Source organism: Sarcophilus harrisii, chromosome 2 (assembly GCF_902635505.1).
Source record: "Sarcophilus harrisii chromosome 2, mSarHar1.11, whole genome shotgun sequence".
In the NCBI taxonomy this organism is placed as follows: domain Eukaryota; kingdom Metazoa; phylum Chordata; class Mammalia; order Dasyuromorphia; family Dasyuridae; genus Sarcophilus; species Sarcophilus harrisii.
In genome coordinates this window covers 287,617,828-287,640,369 of record NC_045427.1, presented here as the reverse complement: position 1 = coordinate 287,640,369, position 22,542 = coordinate 287,617,828, and the positions used below count along the sequence as shown (strand labels likewise).

General features: G+C 32.0%; 2 protein-coding genes across 20 annotated transcripts in view; one reads left to right on the top strand and one right to left on the bottom strand.

Annotated features, from left to right (window-relative positions):
- ZC3H14 (zinc finger CCCH-type containing 14) overlaps positions 1 to 5,382 on the top strand; it is a 45,386-nt gene extending 40,004 nt beyond the window's left edge. For 9 of the 12 annotated variants that reach the window (XM_031952393.1, XM_031952387.1, XM_031952386.1 and 6 more), the window contains 4 exons: positions 1,206 to 1,342; positions 1,811 to 1,902; positions 3,812 to 3,918; positions 4,910 to 5,197. In XM_031952393.1, the coding sequence (XP_031808253.1) occupies positions 1,206 to 1,342; positions 1,811 to 1,902; positions 3,812 to 3,918; positions 4,910 to 4,916 (343 nt within the window). In that variant the 3' untranslated portion in view covers positions 4,917 to 5,197. Of the gene's footprint in view, positions 1 to 1,205; positions 1,343 to 1,810; positions 1,903 to 3,811; positions 3,919 to 4,909 lie in introns of all 12 variants that reach the window. The other 3 variants (XM_031952394.1, XM_031952390.1, XM_031952388.1) reach the window with 1 other exon arrangement.
- An 803-nt stretch (positions 5,383 to 6,185) lies between these two features.
- Positions 6,186 to 22,542, bottom strand: part of EML5 (EMAP like 5) — a 200,746-nt gene continuing 184,389 nt past the window's right edge. For 5 of the 8 annotated variants that reach the window (XM_031952379.1, XM_031952380.1, XM_031952382.1 and 2 more), the window contains 7 exons: positions 20,532 to 20,646; positions 19,783 to 19,971; positions 19,424 to 19,596; positions 13,620 to 13,782; positions 13,226 to 13,329; positions 11,767 to 11,920; positions 10,329 to 10,551 (listed from right to left, as the gene is read on the bottom strand). In XM_031952379.1, coding sequence (XP_031808239.1) covers positions 10,363 to 10,551; positions 11,767 to 11,920; positions 13,226 to 13,329; positions 13,620 to 13,782; positions 19,424 to 19,596; positions 19,783 to 19,971; positions 20,532 to 20,646 — 1,087 coding nt within the window. In that variant the 3' untranslated portion in view covers positions 10,329 to 10,362. Of the gene's footprint in view, positions 10,052 to 10,328; positions 10,552 to 11,766; positions 11,921 to 13,225; positions 13,330 to 13,619; positions 13,783 to 19,423; positions 19,597 to 19,782; positions 19,972 to 20,531; positions 20,647 to 22,542 lie in introns of those variants that run through there. The other 3 variants (XM_031952383.1, XM_023501633.2, XM_031952381.1) reach the window with 2 other exon arrangements.

The following is a 22,542-nucleotide window of genomic DNA, read 5'->3' as shown; positions in this document are numbered from 1 at the left end:
ATAATTTTTACAGAATGACATTTGAGCATCTTTTATGTGTAGTTGCCCATCATTCTACTTTTATAAGGAAAGCAAGAATGAAATTGATAGTTTCTTTTGTTTTCTTAGACTATTCTTATATGCAATTCTTAGACTATACTGTCTTCATTTGTCTACAGCAGGGATCAGCTATATATATCCTGCCTGTTTTTATACATACTGTAAATTAAGAATGGCTTTTGTACTTTAAATTATAATAAAACTATTTAGAAATGTAGATGTTATTCTTAGCTCACTTACCTTATAAAAACAGGCATAGCCAGATATGCTTTTCCTCTCCTTTCTATAGCATAGAATAATTATTAAAACCAGAGCCAGGATTAGTGGGTAGGCAACTCTTGGGAATATATTTTAATATTAATCTTTGCATATGTACAGTGTATTATAGTGATGTAAAAGCCTTTGCTCTGATATGTAGCTTTTTGTGGTTTTGAATTTAATGAGTTAGGAAAATTCATTTCCTAGTAAAAAATGTAACATTTGAATACATTTTGGCAAGTTTTGCCTAGGACATATTACAATCTTGTTTTGATTTTTTTTTTTTTTTTGTCATGACCAGAATCTTCAAGAGAAGTATACTGAGAGAAAAAAATATTGTAATACATTTTAGAAAATTTTTTTTTTTTTTTTTAAGATTTAAAATAAAATTTTGATGCTTTTCGGTGACATAAGGGAGGAAACTAGATCATTTGATTTTATTGGTGGAGAGAATTCTTTCCAGAAAGGAAAAATTCTTGTAGATCAGTACTTGCTTTGCAAGGTAGAATCTTAGAGAGTTGCCTAGGGCATTGAGAGATTAAATGACTTGCTCTTGGGTTACTCAGTATCATAGGGGTCAGAGACAGTATTTAGGTTTTCTTGGCTCTGGTTGGGTATCTCCACTATGTTTGGGAAAGTTCACATCAGTTATCTAGAAGATTCAGATACTTGGATTAACTGATTCCAAGCAAATAAAATTACTATCTCAAAATATCAAGCTTTTAAAAATATACTTATATAACCAATATGCAAAGAATAGGCCTTGTATCTTGTATATTTAAATGTTGCTTTATTGTTTGTGTTTCATGTGTTTCTCTAGAAAAAATAGTTGGCCCCCTTCAAAGGAAATCTTAACAATATAGAAAGAGAAGATGTCTATATTGAATAATATTCTTTTTTTTTTCCAGAGCCTTTCCCAATTGTAAATTTGCTGAAAAATGCTTGTTTATTCATCCAAATTGTAAATATGATGCAAAATGTACTAAACCAGATTGTCCCTATACTCATGCCAGTAGACGAATCCCAGTGCTGCCTCCCAAACCAGGTGAGTCAGTTTTGCATGTTGACATTTGGAATTTCTTTTTGGGTAGTTTTTTGAGATATTATAGTATTTGGCTTAGGTTTTATTTTGAGCTTGGAAGTTTTTTAGATGGAATAAATCACAGCTCAATAAATTGGTGGCTGCATTAATTTTATGCATTCACATACTTGTTTAAAAGGAAATATAAGGAGAGTTTCCCCCCATTTTTATATAGTAGTAGATTCTGATTAACTTATTTCATTGATAATAATGCTCTGCAATCTAATTCAGTCAGCTTTGGAAGAACAAATTGGGGTAACCTGTTCTAGATCATTTTAAAGTCTATTTTAATTAAAGTTCAAAAATTCTTAATTTTTAGAACCTTAGCACTTGTTTTGGGATTAAAGGTTCATTTTAATTTTAAAATCCATTTCAAAAATTGAGTTAATTATAAATTTCATTAATCCCTCCTGAAATTTTTTTAATCAACAGCACCAACACCAACACCAACATCTTCCAGTAGTCAGCTTTGTCGTTACTTCCCTGCTTGTAAGAAAATGGAATGTCCCTTTTATCATCCAAAAGTAAGCTTTTGAGATATTTTTTTTAATTATTCATTTTAGAAAAAATTATTTAGGAATAATTTCAATTTTGAGACATTCAAAGATGAATAAAGGTTAACACTTTGAATTGCTTCTAATAAGTTTTCATTTGAAAGTTATAAGAAAGCTCTTCTGTTTTTTTGTATTATTATGCATAAAATTTAATGTTTTCTTGGCCAGACTTTTCAGCTCTTAAATGTTTTCTTTGTTCTTTGTGACATGGCACAAATCTTTTAATGTGGGGAGGTTAAAATTAGATGTGTATTTGCTTTTTTAAGATCATTTCACTGAGAATTTTAGCATCTTCTCTGTCTTCAGAAGTTAAAGATAGTGATGTAAATAAATTAGAGAAAATTTACCACATATTTGCAAACTGTGGCGCTGATACCTCTTCCTAGGCTCTTAATTGCTAGAGATTAGGAGCTCGGTTATCAGAAAAACAATTTGGGTTTTGGAGACTTCAGAGATAATGGGATTTGCTTATAGCTTTTAATAGTAAATTATGACCATACTGTGGTCACCATGTTCTCATCATTCAACTTAGGTTTGTTGTCTCCCCAAGTCCAGTAGCTTGCACATCTGTCTATGCCTGGTTTAATATACTACTTAACTGTTGATTTGCAAACCACTTGGTGTGGAACTGCGGATTTTTTATTTACATGGAATCTTAATTTATTGCTTCAGGAAAAATGTATTTAAAAAAGATCATGATCCTTCAATCCATTATCACTTTACGGAGTAGATTGATTTGGCAGTACTTGGTGGGAATTGAATAAATAAGACAGACAAAATGAGTTTTAGATGTGACCTTTTTTTAGTAAAACTTTCTTGTCATCTATTTCATTGTTCTCTATGCCTGAGGTAAAGCATTCCTCACCTAGACAAGAGCCAAGAGGTAGAATTCAGCTCTTACAGCAATATTCCCTATAAACACTAATTGCAATTTATGAAATTAGGGGAAAATAAAAAATATATAGCTACATAAATTTGTACTATAAAAACTCAAAATTAGAAGGAAATGGTGAAATATGTGGATCAAATAGTTTTCTGTGACTGACCGATTCCTAAAAGGTTGATGAGGTTGGGAGTATACCTCTTGTAGGCCTACATAGCACAAATCCATTATTGTTAGTTATTGGCTGGAGTGGTATGAGAGTAGAGATCTTAGTGTTGTTACATTTGGATTTGGTCAAAGTAATGCTGGTTGGGCAATGTGCCTTTATATCCAAGATGGTGATAACTGGTTGGTGCACATAAGTTTCTTTAGTTTTCTTTCCTCTCTCACTAAACAATTTTATATTTAGATACCTGCTCAGTTTTTTTGTTTTTGTTTTTGTTTTGTTTGTTTTTTGTTTTTTAATGGAAGGGTTGTTTAGATTCTTTCTAGAGGGTCCCTTCTAGGTCCAGACACCACTATCAGTTTACAATTTGGACCAACAGATATTCTGCCTGAAGGATATTTAATTTACCAACAAGTTACAAATAATTTTAAATTTTATTTTTTGTTTTGAAAGTAAAGAAAAGGATGTGACTGACCAAAAAAGTTAACATAATATATATGATTTTCCATAATGGAAAATTTTTGTATTGTAAGAATGACGAATCTAGCCTTTCAATTAAGCATTTATTAAATACCTGCTTTGTACTAGGCATAAGATGAAGTGTTTTTTCAAGTTTTTTCTGTCATAAATCAGGAATGAAAATATGAGACAGCAAGGTAAAATGAAAGCCATTGATTCATATCCCTAATATTTGATTACTTTGCTTAAGCTCTCGGATAGGGGCAAAGATGAGAATTTTATGGGCCAGATATTATTATTAAATTTTTACATACTGACAAAGCCAATTAAAAAAAAATTGTTTTTGTTTTTTTTGTTTGTTTGTTCTTTAGCACTGTAGGTTTAACACTCAGTGTACGAGACCTGACTGCACATTTTACCATCCAGCAATTACTGTGCCACCACGTCATGCCTTGAAATGGACTCGACCTCAAACCAGGTAAAATCAAAATGACAGTCTTCAGAGGGATAAAAAGAATATAGTGTAAAGAGTGCTGGGTTAAGTCAAGAGAACTATCAATTTTGTTTTTTAACTTTTCAAGGGCCTTGATTTTCTAATTTCTAAAATGAATGGGCTCTATTAGATTGAATTAAAAAAGCATTTTCTAAGTGATCATCTTTAGATGATCTTTGAGTTCTCTAAGAACTCAGTAACTGATATGTATTTAAATTAGTGTAAGAGAACAAAAGACAGAAAAAGATGCTTCTCGTATACTACTTACACAGAAAGGCAGATTTAGTTAGGCTTCATTTAAGGAAAAGCTTTCCTCCTATTAAAAACTTTAAAAAGTTATCAATTGGTTTGGGGAGGCAAGGTTCTCTCCTCACTAGAATAAACCCTGGATGAACTACTTGATGGTATGCTAAGTCTTGTTTTGGGTATGGATTTGACTTAGATGTTCTCTGGGTCACTTTTTTTTTTAAACTATTCCATCAGTTTTATTGATTTCCCTCTCCTCCCCCCACTAGTTGGCAGTATTTGATTCAACAATTCCTAATGATTGGGACCTAGCTGCAGTAGTGTTATCAAAGATTCTGGGCTCTTGCTCTTTTTGAGTAACTCAAGAGTCAGATTTTTCAAAATAAATCCCTTCATTCTAATTAGAAACCTGAATTTTTTTTTTTTTTAAGAATTTGTTAAATGCCTATTACTGGGGAGGCACATTTTGAGTTGGTTATGAATAATTCTAAGTTTTGTCAAGAAGAATTAAAACAAAATCAGTTCTTATTCTGTTTATCTATTTAAAGCTGATAGCCAAGGTAGATGTTTTGCTATCTTTGATCCCTATGACATATGTCTTAAAAATTTTGTAAGCTGTGGTTTGATCAGACTTGAAAAGCAATATTCGATTCACATCAGATTCCCTAAAGGAGAAGAATGCTAAAATTATGTATGAACACAGTAATAATTTGTGTTTTTGTTTTTTTAGTGAATGACAACCAGACATTGTAGCTAGAAGATCATGGATTTTAAAAGCTCCCATCTTTGAACTCTACTGGTGAAAGACATTCTACAAATTTATCAGATCTTTTGAACTTGGAATATATTGTTTTCATAATATGAAGTTTGTTGCCTATTTGAAGTGTCTAATTTTTCAAATTTGTAAGTTTTATTAAGTGGTTTTAACATGGGTTTTTTACTATGAAGAGAAGTCAGTGTGTAAGGAAAAAAAAACTTACTTTAAATTCCATTAAAACATTTTGAGGCATGGTTTGTATCCTGCTACTTTGAGTCCCAGTGTTTATAAAATTAGAATTCTGAGTGTGGTATCAAAAGTAATTAAAAGACTGATTGTATCATTTTTATGAGGCCTATATTAGTGCTGGGTATATAAATACAGTTGCCCTAACCAGTTTGAAATGAGCCAGGGTAATACAAAGAATAAAAATAGTGTTGGGTGAACTGTCAAGATTCCTTCTCCCTTCTTCTCCCCCATCCCATTTTTAAAAGAATGGAAACAGATGCAGACCTTGCAGTTTAAATACCTTATTGCTTTGGAAGCTGTTTTGGGCTTTGAAAGTCAGATGGGTTCTACTTGCCCAAGTTTTTTTCCATAGCAAATCTGCTGCTAAAAGAATAGAAAGTAAGGCTGTTTGTGTTTTTAGTAAAACATTTAGAATGGTAACTGCAAAAATTGTGTACAATGTGCAATTCTTTAAAATGTTTTCATTTATTATTGTTACATATGCTTTTTTCAGTAAATCTTTTGGGGAATGACATTTTCACAAAAAATATACAAAAGAATTTTTACAAGTATATACACAGGATATCATAAAACAGTTGTAACACAAATTAAACTCTGCTTTAACAAATATATAGCTATACATACATCTTCACATTATGAAAATTTAACACGCCAGGAAATTATAATTGTTGGAACAGCATACAGCATACTTGTAAGTTTTTTTTTTTTAAATAAAGCAGATCTGAATTCTATATTTTAAAATTACAGAACTATAAAGTCAAGGATTAAATGCCCAAATAGATACCAGAGGAACACATTTAAAGATATCCCTCACATGTTTAATATGACTATATCTTTGGGCCCATTTAACATAGAAAAGGAAGGGAAAAAAAAAGCTCCATTTGATTAAAAGCAAAGTTGGTCATACATACTTCAGAATAAAACAATGCAAAATTGGCTTTAAAGAACATTCCTTATTTAGTTGAAGTAGAGATGGAAACATTGATTTTTCAAAAACAAATATGAATAGAAGGCAAGGAGCTAACTTAAAAGGGTTAAATTTTTCCTCCTTAAATTAGGTTAACAAGAAAAAATACATATTAACTCAATCTAATTTTCCAGTTATTGAGTGTGTACATAAGATACTGGCTTGGTTCATCCTATAGAGAATGAACAAGCTACTATTTAATAGAAGAGAGTCTCCTTTAGAAACTTCCTTGTTTCACAAAATGGAGAAAAGTTAGAATTGCTACACTGATTCTAAAGGCATGATTTAATTAATAGGGAAAGGAAAAGAGAAGCAGATTTCAAATACATTTTTATGCAGAGTTTTTACAGTACCACCACCTCCACCTCTCCTCAAAAGTACAAAGCTGTTTGGTTTAGGGGAAAAGATACTTCTCTCACATTCTTATTAAAACTAATCTAAACTTAATGGCAGAAACAAGGCCTTCCCTCACCCCCCCAAAAAAATGTTTATAAAGTAAAGTGAATAAACATATTTGGTTCAAATGGCTAATGCCATTTAGGAAAAATGAGACTATAATAGGATTATCTCCACTCATACTTAAACAACAACAACAAAAAGAATCCGAACAGGTTAACAGCTGTTGGAACTTCTCTGGGGAGAAAAATCATTCTAGTATGTGAGAAATTGATTGTTTTTGTCCTTGAACTATAACATTTTGCCACTTACATAAAAATATAACTGCTTTGTTCTTTTAACTACAGTTTCTTTGACATAAGAAATGACACAAAACAAATGCTGGGAAATTTTTAAAGTTTGATCCAGAATTAACAAGAACAGAGGACCAAACAAGGGAGATGGTTTTGGTCTTGACAATAATAGCACAGTGATTGGTACAAAGAGTGCATAGTAGGCTTTGGCATGCTTTTGTGTTTATAAACCCAGTGAAATTACAGGTAACAGAAGTAATAGATTACAAATCAAGTTGATAAAATTAACCAAATAAATCATGTCATGCACGCAAAAATAATTTTCAGGGTTTTAAAAATGAAACTGGAAAAGATTTTCATAAAATACGGCAGTATATCCCATGTGACCTAACATTTTATCTTCCCCACAATTAATTTTTGAAAATAAAATTAGCAACGTGGTTTTAAATTTTAACTAAAGAAGACTTGGATTAAGGCTGTCTAGTATCTGCCAAATTTTACAGATGTAAATTAAGAAGTCACCTAACCTGATTTTCCAAAATAGCTCATTCCCAATAGAGACTGACTATGCACTGCCTGAGAGGGGAAAATCTCCCCTTTCTTTTCAGTGCAAATTTTTAAAAATGTCTGGGATACATAGAAGAAATTTGAGCATGCTACTCAGTACTGTCTTATATTGAATGACTTTATATGATACATTGAATGACTTTATATGATACTTTGCCAAATAAATTCCTGTTAAAATTCATCATTTAGAAAGTCATTAAGATTTCAGTACTGCAGCTATGTTTCTTATCTATATTTAAAAGGTAAAACTAAGATAGATCTATTGTTTAAAAGCATTAAGCAGTTGGACAAAGTTGATTTACTCCATAGTCTAACATTCTACTATTGCTTAACTGGCATATCACTAATTGGAAGCACATCTAGTTCTGTGCTGAATGAACATTAAAAGTTTTTGAAATGAACTGTCTCACTGAGCAGTTTAGGAGAAGTTTCTTCTCACTACTTCTTGGGTGTAGTGCTATATTATTAGGGAAATTTGTTAAGTGAGAATTGCTTAAAAGATTAAGAAAATGAATGAATCCTAAAACTAGTTTTATCCAGAATTTGGGAGAATCCATTGATATTAGAGTTTATATCAATAGGGGACATGAGAGAACATATTTCATCTATCTTTCCAAATGAACTTGTGTATTTGGGAATGCTATTCAGAATTTCTAACTATTCATGTCTTACAAATAGAGAATCTTAACATTATTTACCTCTGATGTTTTTTGCCTTAGAGAACAATGATCTGCATTTGACATATAATTAAATAATTGTTCTCAGAATTCCACATACAGCAAATATTTGCATTGTTCATAAAAGCAAATGACTTTTGTTTTTCTACATTGAGCTAATTTTGAAAGCAGTTAGATAAATCTGGATGCCATATTAAATTAAGCCACTGGGACATATCAGTGTGTTTTTTGCAGCAGTTTAAAACATTGTACTCCAATGACTTAATGTAATAGTCTACATCCAAGTATCTAAAGGACTGGGGAGAGAGGAGGAGCAGGGAAAAGGGACAGCTAGCCCACAATAGATTTTTTTAGGTATTTTAAATAGATGTTACACAGATTTTCTAAATTGGGATTGGACTTTAATTTCATACATAAAATGGTGTAAATTATTTGTCCTTAGCAAGAAATAATGGAAAAATTTAAAGTATATCACTCATTTGTCTAAATTAGCCAGGCAGTAATTTTTTAATGTGCTCAATTTTGAAACAGATCCAATATTCATTTGATTTAGTATTTTTTTTTTTTTTAAATCACTGGAAACCAGTCTGTAGAAGATTGTGTGAATCTTCCCAATAGGGAAAAAAACAATATTCCCTCACACTAAATTTATGCCAAGTATTTATCATAAACCAATGAATTTATTTCACATTCATAATTTTAAAAAATAAAGTTGCTGTGTGAATAATATTTTACAAGTCCAACTAAAATAGTATTAGTCCCAAGATTGGAAGAAATGTCAGATGAATGCCATCTAAATCTTACCAAAACATGAATCGCCATGGCTTTCAAACATGGTGCCTTTCAGTTGTTTTATTCCTGCCTAAAATTTCTATTAATTTAAAAATATTTCATTATGTTAGTATTATTTATCCCACAAATAAAGTGAGAATCATCACTCCAATTTTCTGTTTATTTAGGGTACTAAATGTTCTTTGTTTATATGACTAATTTCTGAACCTTAGAAAAAGGTGATGAAAGCTCAAACATTTTGGGACTGTGATAATATATCATTATGAAAATTTGATGTTAAAATTGCAATAGATTTATTCATAAAACAGTAATTAAGAGTTACACTTTTCAGCATTAACAAAGTAAAAAATTTGTTTCCAAGTCATGGCAAAAATCAAATTACTAATGGTCTATGAGAGCAGTTTCATGTGTATTTACTACTAAGCATTGATTTACTCATTGTAGATATGATAGTTCTGAAATTTGCAATGATTTCAGTTTTTATAAACAAGTTTTTAAATAATACCAAATTTTCTCTGGGAAAATTTATTGTATGTGAGCCATTGTCAGATTTTTAGTTTGCTACCAATTTGCTGAAATGAAGAAGTTACACTCTGAAATAACTTCATTTTCCTTAATAACCAATGCTTTTTGTTTTCAGGGGAAAGAAGAGTGGGAAAGAATATCTATCTAACTGTATAGTAAAGTTAAAGAAAATGAAACTAAAAGGTGAACAGGAATAATGGGTAAGGTAAAGAAAAAAGTGGGAATATAAAGAATAAAGGTCTTTCACCTACCTCCCCCCTCCTCCCCAAAAAAATTCCTGATTATACCAAAATTGCCAATTTGATACTGAAAGCCCAGAAAAAAAAATAACTTTTGTTTAAAATAAAATCCTTGATCTTATGTGAAGATCACATTCAACTCTATGATTTATCTGAATATTATTTTGAATATCTGGCAGTGAACAGGACTACCAACATGATTAGGTACCACAGCAAATATACTAGATTAATAATCTTTCTGATAAGATTCTAGGCATTTCCCCAATTTGATTCATTTTGGAGTTAGCACCATTTCTTGATCATGCAAAGGCTTTGTTGCTTTTTGTGTTCTTGAATAATTTTATATAGTATCTTCCTAGCATTCCAGTTTCCTTCAGTGTGGCATATGCATGCATTTCCAGACAAATAAGCTGCAATTTGAAATAAATACAAAAATAAGTTGTTAGAGGGAAAAAAATGGCAATTTGCTCAAAGTACTTAAATTTGATGAAATTTAATGAAGGCACTTAAGTTCTGTCGGATTCTAAAAGAATGTGAGCAATAACCACTTTTAAATTGTGTTTGCAATGTTTGTACTATTAGCCAAATAATCTATAAAGAAATTCTAGTCTTTCCTCTCATAATTTACTTAAACACGAAATAATGATTCTACCTTCTTACAATGAGAACTATATCTGTTCCACAGCAAATTCTTTAAACTCAATTTTTGAAAAACATCCTTTCATGTATTACTTGGTAAATATTTTCCTGTAATTTTTTTCATCATTCTACCCTTCCTAATCTTTTTTTGAGTAGGGAAAAATAGCAACCTGCAGTCATCTCCTCCGGCACTGACAACATGTCGATCCCCACTTGTAAACCGAATATTGGTCAAATGTGCAGAGTGTCCTAAGAACCTCTTGTGTTTTGCCTGAATGGAGAGAAAGGAAAATCATGGTGAAAATGAGACATCAGAAGTTTCCTTTAGGAGACAAATTCATATGAAACAAAGATCTGCTAGAAAAGCTATCTAGAGTATTTTAAAGACCTTGATTCTCTTATAGGCCTTAGATATGGCTTAGTCCAAAGAGATTTACCCTATTAGATAGTATTTGGACATGGAAACAAACATGCACTCTATAGTATTTAATAAAATATAGGTTAAATTTGATTTTCCAGGCAAAGATGTTGTCATATTTTATTTTAAAAAAAAGTCATCTTTCCCAGTATATGTGTGAAGAGAGCAAATTATACCTAGAAATGTGATAACCATCCTATCTCAAAAAAATGTGTCCTTAGGATAATTTAGAGTTGGTAACTATGTATATAGATGGATAGATATAAATTTAGAAGTAGACATTCCTATGACAAACATTTATTAACTATAATGCCAAGCTTTGGGGAATTAAATATGAATTCATTGAATGAAACAACCACTACTTGCAAGGAGTGTTTATGTTCTAATTTGGAATGGGAAACTAGTACTTAAATGTATGTGTGTATGTATGTGTGTTATGTGAGCATATGCATATGTGCACACTGCATTTTTTGTTTATATGTGTGTGCACACATATAAACAAAAAAATCTTTAAAACTTGGTGTGCACATTAAAATTTAAAGCTTTGTTTTCTATTCATGGATGTGAAATAGATACCCTAAAAAATCTGGAAAATTTAGGTTAATTTGGTAAGCATATAGAGAGAAACTGAAATATTTCCAAATGAAAAAAATATGGCCAGCCCTTGGCTTCCTTAGACCTGAACTAGATATTACTTATGAATAGCCACCATGGAACATCTGCTCCCAAAATTGCCCTTTTTCCTCAGTTGCCAACCTCTAGGGTTTATCTCTTCATTTTAGATGTCATGCAAATAATTTTCTGAATGAAAAAATTTTATTTGGGTTCCAGGTAAGTGACATATAACTTGGAATACAATGCATTCTAAAATTAGGGCTTTGCCTGCAACATTTTCTAATTTAAGAAATAATTGCTTATTAAATGAGTGAAAGGCATTGGGATAGAAGTAGTTTTGGGTTTTTTTTAAAGGTTCTGATTTAAAGGGAATTAAGTACTAATGATTTTTTAAAAACTACTTGGGAGAACTAGTCCAATAAAACAAAACACTAAACCAAAATAAACACTTACAAATTTTTCTGGACATGGAAAGTCAAATAGCTTGACCATGCCAAAGTCATCTCCAGTTACAAGGCTGATTCCTGAATGAGATACACAGGCACAATTGACATCAGCTTTCTCAGTATGTCTTGACCATATTCCAACTACTTCATCTCCTAGAATGCTGGGTGGGCAAAGGACAGAAAAAAGTCACTGTGTTCACTGGAAAATCCCAAAGTTACAGTTTACTGGAAAAAAGCACATGTTTTAAGTAGTATATCTAGGATTTTAAACAAGATTTCTAAGAGAAACCCATAGAATATGAAATTAAAGGAGGAAGTCTTTAGTAATAAACTATATGGGAAATTTAAGGAAAGAACCAAGTTAAGGCAGGAAATAACTCCCATTTGAATTAATGGTTACTTGTGAAAACACCTGGTTGGCTTACATATTTTTGTATAATTAGATATTAAATTGTTTTAGGGCCAACCAATGAATGGATTTTTCAAAATCGAGTTGATACTTAAAAGGCTGCTGAAGACAATTCTTTTTTCTAATTAGAATTGTACTGACAACTATGGAAATCAATAATTCAGTTCTCCCAAAGCAATTATAAAATGCTAATTTTGTGGGCATTGTTCATCTTATACAGTTAAAAAAACAAAACAAAACAAAAAAAAACCTGTACAAACATATGATCAATATTGGGAAAAATAATGTGTCATGGAGTCTGTATAACAAAGATTATATCAACTGCCTAGAGTGTAGTCATTGCTGTATTTAAATACATAATTGTAATCTGCAGTTTTTTCACTTTTCTAAGATATGCAGAAATTTATCACACTGACTTGTATTCATCAAAGACCTTTCTTTGCAACAACTTAAATGTAACTGTAAAGGCTCTTGAGAGAAAAGTGGCAGCTACTGCTTAAACAAAACACAAAATCATCTCTTAAGTTAATGCTGCCATTGGAAAATGGTGATGAATATTTTCATCTTTTTTTTTTCTGAGGCAATTGGGGCTAAGTGACTTGCCCAGGGCTACAGGAAGTATTGTCTGAGGGCATATTCGAACTTGGGTCCTCCTAACTTCAGGGCTGGGGCTCTATTCACTATGCCACAGCTGCCCCGCATACTACTTCAGTGAAGAAAAATGACCAAGTAGTCAATGCTTTGTTTTTTTTTAAAATGAGATTCTAAAAAAACTGGATATTTGTTAAAAAGACAAGCACCAGACATAAATTAAAACCAGCTATCAGTTAAATTTATTCTTCATTCACTTAATTGCATAAGAAGAGCTCACCAGGTTATCTTTGGCAGGCATTTTTTGAGAGTACCTTGGAGAATGAAGTATAACTGATATAAAGAAAACTTTTGGATTATTTTGTTTTCAGACAGCTCTTGCCTTATATATCAGAGTTAAGAAAACTGATCCTTAGCTAAATTGGCCATTTGAAGAAAACTAATTCTGAGCTTCTGAAACATTTACCTAGTCCATGTAGCCCAAGTTATTCTGTCAATGGCAACCTGATCCATCAGCTGTTTTCCTGAAGGCACTTCATAGACATGCCGTTTATATGAACCAGTGGAGACCTTTCATCGTCATAAAAAAGAGACAAGATTTCAATTACATGAGATACTGGCAAAAGTCATGAGTTTATAAATGCTATTATATTACGTACATAAAATAATGTCACTTAATTTCCATATTTCTAATTTTTTTTTTTTAGAAACACAGCACTTATAAAAATGTTTTTCCCCCCAAGGGACTAGAGAAAATGTCAAAATATGGAAATATGGAAATTAAAATAGTAGTAGTATAAAGATCAAATTTAAGAGTACCTAAATGAAAACACTACACAAATACTTTTGATAAGCCATACCTGAAGATAACAGCTGTCAGCAGAAAAGTCCATTTGAATAACAAAGCTTGGGATGTCTTTGCAGTAGCTAATTCTATTAAGGGTGGGACCCAATGTTAGGTCGTAAAAATCCACAGCATTCTCACTAGAACCCACTGCCAAGTATCGGGAGTCTGGACTAAACCTAAACAAATAAGGAAAAACATACAAAAAAAAATCCAATACATTTGAAATAGTTCAAAGATTTAAAAGTACAGGTTTTTCCATTCTTGACTTAGAAATTATTTTCTAAATTATGGCAAGCACTCTGGGTTGTATTAGATAATATGTTTTGTCTAATTGGATCTTTTGTAAATACTAGTCTCTACTGGAAAGCTGTGAACTAACTTGTAATGAAGTGAAAATTCCACTTTAGTTGAACAGTTTTTTTTCTAGATTGTCTCCCAAATCAATTTAAAATGTTTATTGCTTTTTCAGAATGTAGTTGCCTAGAGCATCAATATATATGTAGTACTTATTTTCAGTATGCCAATTATCTAGCATTCAGATCACTCTATTTGAATTTTGACATATTCCTCCTTCCTATGCTCCTTGTATTATGGATCTGTTGTTCCAAGTGATAAACTTGATAAATGGGATATGAGAAAATTAGAAACACAATACTTTTTCTAATATGAATATATGACCAATATATACATTTATAGTGTCCACTGTTTTTCAAAGTGCTTTCATATGTATTTTATTTGATCATTACACCAAAACTATGATGTGGGAAGCCTATCAATCAACCACCATTTATTAAGCACCTACTAGGTGCCAGGCACCTATAGTATACTTATAGTATACTAGTGTATAGTGATACAATACACTAGTTATACAAAAAAGGGCAAAAACCAAGCTCTCCTACTCTCCAGGAGCTCACAGACTAATGAAAAAGAGAATACGCATATTAATCATGTACAAACAAAATACCTGCAAGATAAACTAGAAACAAGAGGAAGAGCATTAACATTAAGGGAATCCAGAACTTCACTCCAACTGAATAAGGAAATGCCTGCCTGCCCATGACCGCTCATCCAGTAAAACCTAGAATTTAGCAGCCTGTGTCTCACAACCCGGTTCTCTCTACTACAGGCATACCTTATCTCTGCTTTATTGCGCTTTGCATATATTTGTGGGTTGGTTGGTTTATTTTTACAAATGGAAGATTTGTGACAACCCTGGGTCAAGTGACGTATCAACACTATTTGTCCAACAGCATATGATCATCTGTGTGTTATACTTTGGTAATTCTTGTAAAATCTAAGATGATAATCTGTGACTAGTGTGATCTTTGATGTCACTCTTGTAATTGTTTGAGGGTGCCGTTATGGTGAACTTGATAAATGTGTGTGTTCTCACTGCTCCCCTGATTGATTGGCTGTTCCACCATCTTCCTCTGTCTTCTTGAGCCTCCCTATTCTCTGAGACACAGCAGTACTGAATTCATATCATTACATAAAGTCATCTGATAAACCAGCAACAGAGTTTGAGAGACCTAACTCCAATTTTGAAAGAGGTTGTATTGTGTGTAAAATGTTATCAAATAGTGTCGCATGCTCTGCAGAAATCCATTATGAAAGGAAGAGTCAATATGACAAACTCCCTTGTCTTATTTTTAAGAAATTACCGCAACCCTCCAAGTCTTCAGCAGCTAACACCACTGAGGGAAGACTCCTTCACCAGCAAGCTGAAGCTCAAATGATGGTCAGCATATTTTAACAACAAAATCATCTTAATAAAATATACTTTTTTAGACATGCTATTGCATTCTTAAAATAGACTATAGGATAATATAAATATAACTTTTATATGCACTGGAAAACAAAAAAAGATTTGCTTTATTGGTAGATCCATCCAATGTAGTATCTCTGAGATATGCTTATTTTTCAAATAATCGCATGGTAATACAGTGCCTCAGTGCCTCATAGTTTGCAAAATACTTTCTCCCACAAAAAAAAAAACAAAAAAACTATTAAGTGACTATTTGAATTAAACCAGCATTTTTCAGAAGGGGAAATTAAGACTATGAGAGGTTGTGATTTGCCCATGCTAAGAAAATATGTAGATATAAATACTGTTTAGAAGATACAAATACCATTAAGAATAATGATTAAAGTGAGCATGACAATTTATGTTTCATTACCTGATTACTTTTGGTGCATCTTAAAGAAAAACAAACTCAAAACACATCTGCTTGATATTCCTGTTCCCTTGATATTTCTATTCTCTCTGAAATATTAAAGCCTGCCTATACCTATCAACTAACCCATACCTACCAAACTTTTCTTTATAATTAAGAACACTTAACAAGTAGGGCTCAAAATTGTCATATACTGTGTGACCAAGGTCAATTAATTGTTATTCTCAGTTCTTGACATATAAAATGGGTCTAAGATATGGCACACTAATTCCACAGGACCACTGGGATTAACAGGGCTACTTAAACGTGTTGCTATCATAATGTGATGCTTATTCACAACTAGAAGTAAAGGGACACAGTAAAATAAAAAAGGCTGTTGCTCCATCTTTGATTTCTCTGCTTCTGAGGTTGTAGAAGGAAGGGTATAGAATAATGTCTGCCCAACATCATCTCAAGATTTTTAACATTAATTTTTTTTGAGTTCCAAATAATCTTTCTCCAGACTTTCCCCCACCCAATCAGAATTCAAAGCAATGATCTCCATTATACATATGAAGTTATGCAAAACATTTCCATATTAGCCAAAAACAAAAACCAAGATAAATAGTGGGGGAAAAAATGTTTCACTCTGTACTCAGTTTCATCAGTTGTCTCTCGTGAGTGGACAGCATTTTTCCATGATATAATCATAAGATTTGTTAGTTCTTCTATCAGGGAGAGTATGGGAGATAAGGCAAATTTTTTTCAATCTTTTAAATAAAAAAGATTAAAGCATATTTAACCAGGTACCTAACTTTTTATAGATTATTCTCACAATGCAAATAATCATTCCTCAGAAGAGACACTTTTGATGACCAAATCTCTTTACTGTCTGCAGAGGAAAGAGAAATCAAAAGTCCATATTGGGAACTGTAAAATAATGCATCAGTATTGGTCAGATGCTTAAAGAAGAGTATTCCACAACTTAAAGCAAAAATGAAGACTTTGGGAGTCAAAGGAAATTTTATAAATGATAAGAGGGAAGGGATATTAGCCTTATAGAAAAAGGCTACAAGAATTTGTATTATATTATTCAATTTGTATTATCATATTCAATTTGGAGGAAAAAAAAAGGCAAACATGTAATAGATGTCTTTGATATCTGGATGCCAGGAAGTTAATTTAGACACAAGTGACAACTTCCTGTCAGTAAAGTTTTACATACAAAGAATCTCCCATCAGTGAGGTATGTTCCACCCTGAAATTATTTTCCAGTGTGGACAGCAGAATTACCTCCTATATGGAATTTTAAGAGGCTAGAGTATAATATATTTGAAATAATTTGGATGTGTGAAAAGTAGTGGAGGGGGGAGAGGATGGTGGTATGAGATGAGAATCTACTTCATAAAGCACTAGAAACAAAAGAATGAGTTGTCAGTTTAATCAACTCATTCTAAGATTTTTAAAATGAAAAGTGATACAAATCTTTCAGCACATTTTATAACAAAACTATTTTTCAGTGATAATGGTATGGAAACACCACTTTGTATTTTTAAGTGTCAGTCTCTAAATGTGTAAGTAGAAATGAAACTACACAGCTCAACTGGACCAAGTATATGCAGAAAAATCATCTATTAAAATTTGAAGGCATTAAAGGAGCAATTCTCAAGATATCTGAAAGGGGAAAATATTAAAAGAATGTAAATTTCACTGGGGAAATTGTGGGGCCAAAAATTACGTGGAAAGAAAAGCTGGCTGGATTTCACTGTTTTTTGAGCTGGCAGGAAAGTGGAAAATAATCTTCACTGTGATAAAATTCTTAAGCATGTGTGTAAGTAGAAAAACTGGAAGTAATTTGCCAATGTGAGCAAATTATAGTTACACTCAAATAATGGAACACAAATTCAGATCTTTCTAATCTATGGGGAAAAATAATTTCTACACAATTCTAAACCCATGACTATCACTATCATCTAGCTAACTTGTGTGTTGTGATGAAGTTAAATAATCATTGAACTATTTTACTGGATATGCAGAATACAGAGAGTGAAAAAGTATTATCGTTCAAGAGAAACACTGATTTTTAAAAATTAGGATTTCTATTCCTCAATAAATGTTCAAAGAATATGAACAATTTTCAGATGAAATTAAAGTCGTTTTATGTAATATGAAAAAATGCTATAAATCACTCTTGATTAGAGAAATGTAAATTAAAACAACTCTGAGGTACCACCTCATACCTCCCAGATTGGCTAAGGTGACAGGAAAAGATAATGATAAATGTTGAAAGGGATGTTAGAAAACTGGAACACTAATGTATTGTTGGTGGAGTGTGAAATATGAATCCAACCATTCTGGAGAGCAATTCTGGAGAGAACTATGCTCAAAAAATTATCAAACTCTGCATATACTTTGATCCATCAGTGTTTCTACTTAGGCTTATATCCCCAAAGAGATCTTAAAGGAGAGAAAGGAACCCACATGTGCAAAAATGTGTGTGGCAGCCCTCTGTAGTGGCAAGAAACTGGAAACTGAGCGGATGCCCATCAGTTGGATAATGGATGAATGAGTTATGGTATGTGAATGTTATGGAATATTATTGTTCTGTACAAAATGACCAGAAGAATGATTTCATAAAAGCCTGGAAAGACCTATCTGAACTGATGCTGAGTGAAGTGCGCAGAACCAGAACATAGTACACGGTAACAAAGTTATATGACGATGAACTTCAACAATGCAATGACTGAAGGAAATTCCAACAGATTTGGGATGGAAAGTGCCAACTGCATCCAGAGAAAATCCTGTGGAGACTGTGGATCAAAGCATAGTATTTTCACCAATTTTGTTTGTGTTTTTATTTCTTGTGGTTTTCCCCCCCCTTTTTTGATTTTTCTTGCACAACATGACAAATATGGAAATATGTTTAAAAGGATTGCACATAGTTAAGCTATATCAGATTTCCTGTTTGGGGAGCAGGAGAAGCTAAGGGAAGGATGAAGAAAAATTTAGAACACAAAGTTTTACAAAAATGAATGTTGAAAACTATCTTTACATGTATTTGGAAAAATAAAATACTATTGGAAAAAAAGAATGTTAAGTTCGTTAATATGCAATTTGAAAAAATGTACAAATTTTCAAGGGAAAAAAGTTAAGAATTCAACATTTACAAAGAGGAAAGTTGTGGGACAACAAGCTAAAAATCTATAGCATCCTGAATGGATAGGTGACCATGGACTTCCTTACCAAATTCCAGAATATAAATAGAAGGAATCTCTCTTTTTTTAGAATGAATCTCAAAGCATGAAAAGGTAAGTTTTAATCCAAATAAAAGGAATAATTACATATATAAGTTAAGCCAGGTTAAGAAACTCTATCCTCCAATAAATTGAAAACATAATTGAAGGTTAAAGAAATTTTTAATATGTGCAGGTAGATATAAAAATACTAAATAGGATAATTTTAAAAGTTCAGAGTCATTAAATTGGTCATAATTTCTGAAGGCTGACATCAAAGAATAAAACTGTTCCCCTATAATATATTCTTTAGTGTCTATCAAAAAACAGAATCCTGGGTTGTCTGGATTAGTCTGACATCTTTTATGTTCACAACAAGTACTGAATTTCAAGGTGACTTAAACAAGAAAAATGCTAATATATTTACTAACCTGATGTCTTGGATGGCACATCTCCTATCTCTTTTCTTTCCCCATATTTTTAGAGAAGTTACCAGTAAAATGATAAATTCTCCATTTTTCATACCAATAGCTACCATGTCCCCTTCAGGGCTATAGCATACAGTACGGGCAGCATGACCCAAATTGACTTTATTTAGCATCTTCTGCATGAGAAAGAGGAAAAAGTAATGGAGGATTCAAATTAGATAGCACATACAAATCAGTTTTCTCTAAGGCAATCAACTATTCAATATAATTTCTGAGAAAACATTTTCATTAACTGTTAACAAATGCAGTATTGTTGTGTCAATGTTGCAAATAGTAACAACTTTCTAACTATTTGTACTTACTTTATCAGCAATATCCCAGAGTCTTACTGTTCCATCTTCTGCAGCGGAAAGGAAAAAATCTCTTGAAGGATGTGTTGCAAGTCCCCATATTGGTCCATCCATATGACCATTAACTAAAATATTACAAACTGCATTTTTCTCTCCTACTTCAATTATTTCAGCATTCTTAGTCCCAACTAGTATCTTTCCCTGAAACACAGGTAAAAATCATACATATTCTATCATTATAATATTGTCCTTTTTAATAAAACATCAGTGACTACTGATTTACACTTAGGAGGATATGTGGCTTTGAATTCTACCCCATACCAATCTTGGACAAGCCACACTTTTATCAAGTTCTTCCTGAATGGTTAATTGTGTTAGAGATATAGTCTATGGCCACTATATACACCATTTCTTTCTGTGATCAACTAATAGGTTATCATGCTATCTAATATGTTCTAACCAACCGAGCTACATAGTCTCTCAATTCAATTTACTTAATGTGGGAATAAGCTAAAGAAAAAAAGCAAAGGTAAATATAGATAAGGTGAGGAAGATGACTTTCTACCTCATACAATGATACAAGGAATCTACATAGAGTTGTAGTATGAAAGACAGCAAAGTTAATGAAGTAGCAGATCAGAAACAGCAAGTAAATTAGTCTCAGTGACAAATGCTAAGAAGTACAGTGCTGAGAAAGAAAAGTCTAACAAAAATTACTCTTTAATCCCTGTTATATAAATATGTTTTTAAAAAAATCTTACTTTGCCTCTGCACACAGAGCGAACACAATCTGTAATTTGTCCCGTCTCTAGTCTGAAGGCACGGCAGCGCCTTAGCTCCTGGTCCCAAAGCTTAACTGCTCCTCCTTCTTTTGACCTAAGAAAACAATAACCCAAATCCAAACAATAGGATATTATTATGCTATTATCCTTTCTTTACAGACAGAAAAATTGAGTCACACCAAAGTGAAATGAGTTGCCCAGAATCATATAATAACTGTCATTGCCAGGATGTGAATCCAGCAACCATACTAAACTGGAGTGGCACATCTACTTGCTCTCTGACAGTCTGACAATAACTAATCATTCGTTTAGGGAATAGAGGAATATAAAACTGAAAAGGAAGAAGTTAAGCTTGCAGGCCTGAAGGGAGTAGGAATAGTTTAAGGGGTTAAATTATATATCCTCCTGATATTAGAAGAAGAAAAAGGGGCAGGGGAACTTTCTCAAAAGGACAAAAAAATTTTCTGAACTTCAAGAGTCAAAGCAGCCTAAGGAATTCTAATTTGAAAGCTCTTAGCAAGTCTAGAAGAGATTTCTCCTTCCTGGAACTCCTGCATTGGTGGTATTCACTTTGATTTCTACAAAGCATTTGACAAAGTTGTTTGTCCTATTCTTGTGAATATGATTGAGACATGCAATCTAGGTATTAGTACAGTTGGATGTAGTGACAACTGATTAAGTGACCAACTTTTAATCGTTTAATTTGGAAGATCTTTAGTGGATTTTCCTAGGAATCTATTCTTGAACTTAAAATAACTGCTATCATTGTTTAGAATTCCCTTTCACTTTATTTTTATATACAGTATACATTCTATATCTAGATAATATAGTTTATATTATAATGTACTTTAAGCTGGTCTTATATATTAAAATATACTTTATCATAGTATATATATTTATACACACATGTATACTTTATAATATAAATATTGAATATATATTACAATTTAATGGGAGGTAAAGGAAATGTAGTATACATAATAATCAATAATATTATATTATAATATACTTTAATACTGAAAATTATACATAGTGAAAAATAAAAAATTCATTAAATACATTCTAAAAATAATGTTAAGAGACTGTAGTCATTATCCCGATTATTGTCATTATCCTATGCACTTATTAAGTGCTTATTATGTTCCAGGCACCATGCTAAGCATTGGGGACATAGAAAAAAGCAAAAACATGGTCTCTGCCATCAACAAGTTCATATTCTGGTAAGAGAAACATCATATAAATAACTATATGCAGATAAGCTCCAATTAACTTAAATTTGAATCATGCAAAATTCAATTTAGTGATTTAGTATTACCAAAAACCTGGTTACATTAATACTGGCCAAAATTCAGTTAATATAACATGTGCGAGATAGTGAAGGTTTTAACCTGCTATGTTGTCAATCTGCACTTACCTACTGTTATGTGTGGATGTTATGTGCTGCTGTATATCATATTATCAACAGTTGTGTTATTTTTTTAAAGAGCCCTTAACAAAGTGGACAAAAGGAAGAACACTTTAGATGAAAACACTGCCAGGACAAAAAAAAAGAGGCTTGTTATTACACTAAAATGAAAATCTGATGAAATTATATGGCATGAACATGGAATGAGATGTTGGAACACTTGAATTCAAAGTAGAGAAAATTATAAGACATGAAGATGAAATAAAAGAAAAAGGCAATACTGTATTAGTTTTTTTTGTCTTTTGTAACTACAAGAAATAGAAATGTTTTGATAATAGAAAAGGAGTATCTTAGCTATATGGACTAAAGATGGAAATAAAAAATGTATTCTTCTTGGTGCAACAACCATTAGGAAAAAACTTCAAGTTTATTTAAGGCAGTGAAGAAAAATGAAAATGAAGTAGCTAGAGAAAAAAACTTATTGTAAGCGTTGGTTAGATCACTTTAAAAATGGAGTTCAGCTGCATAATTTAAAAATTATCAGAGAGATGGTCAATGAATATGAGACTCTAGAAGCTAAATATC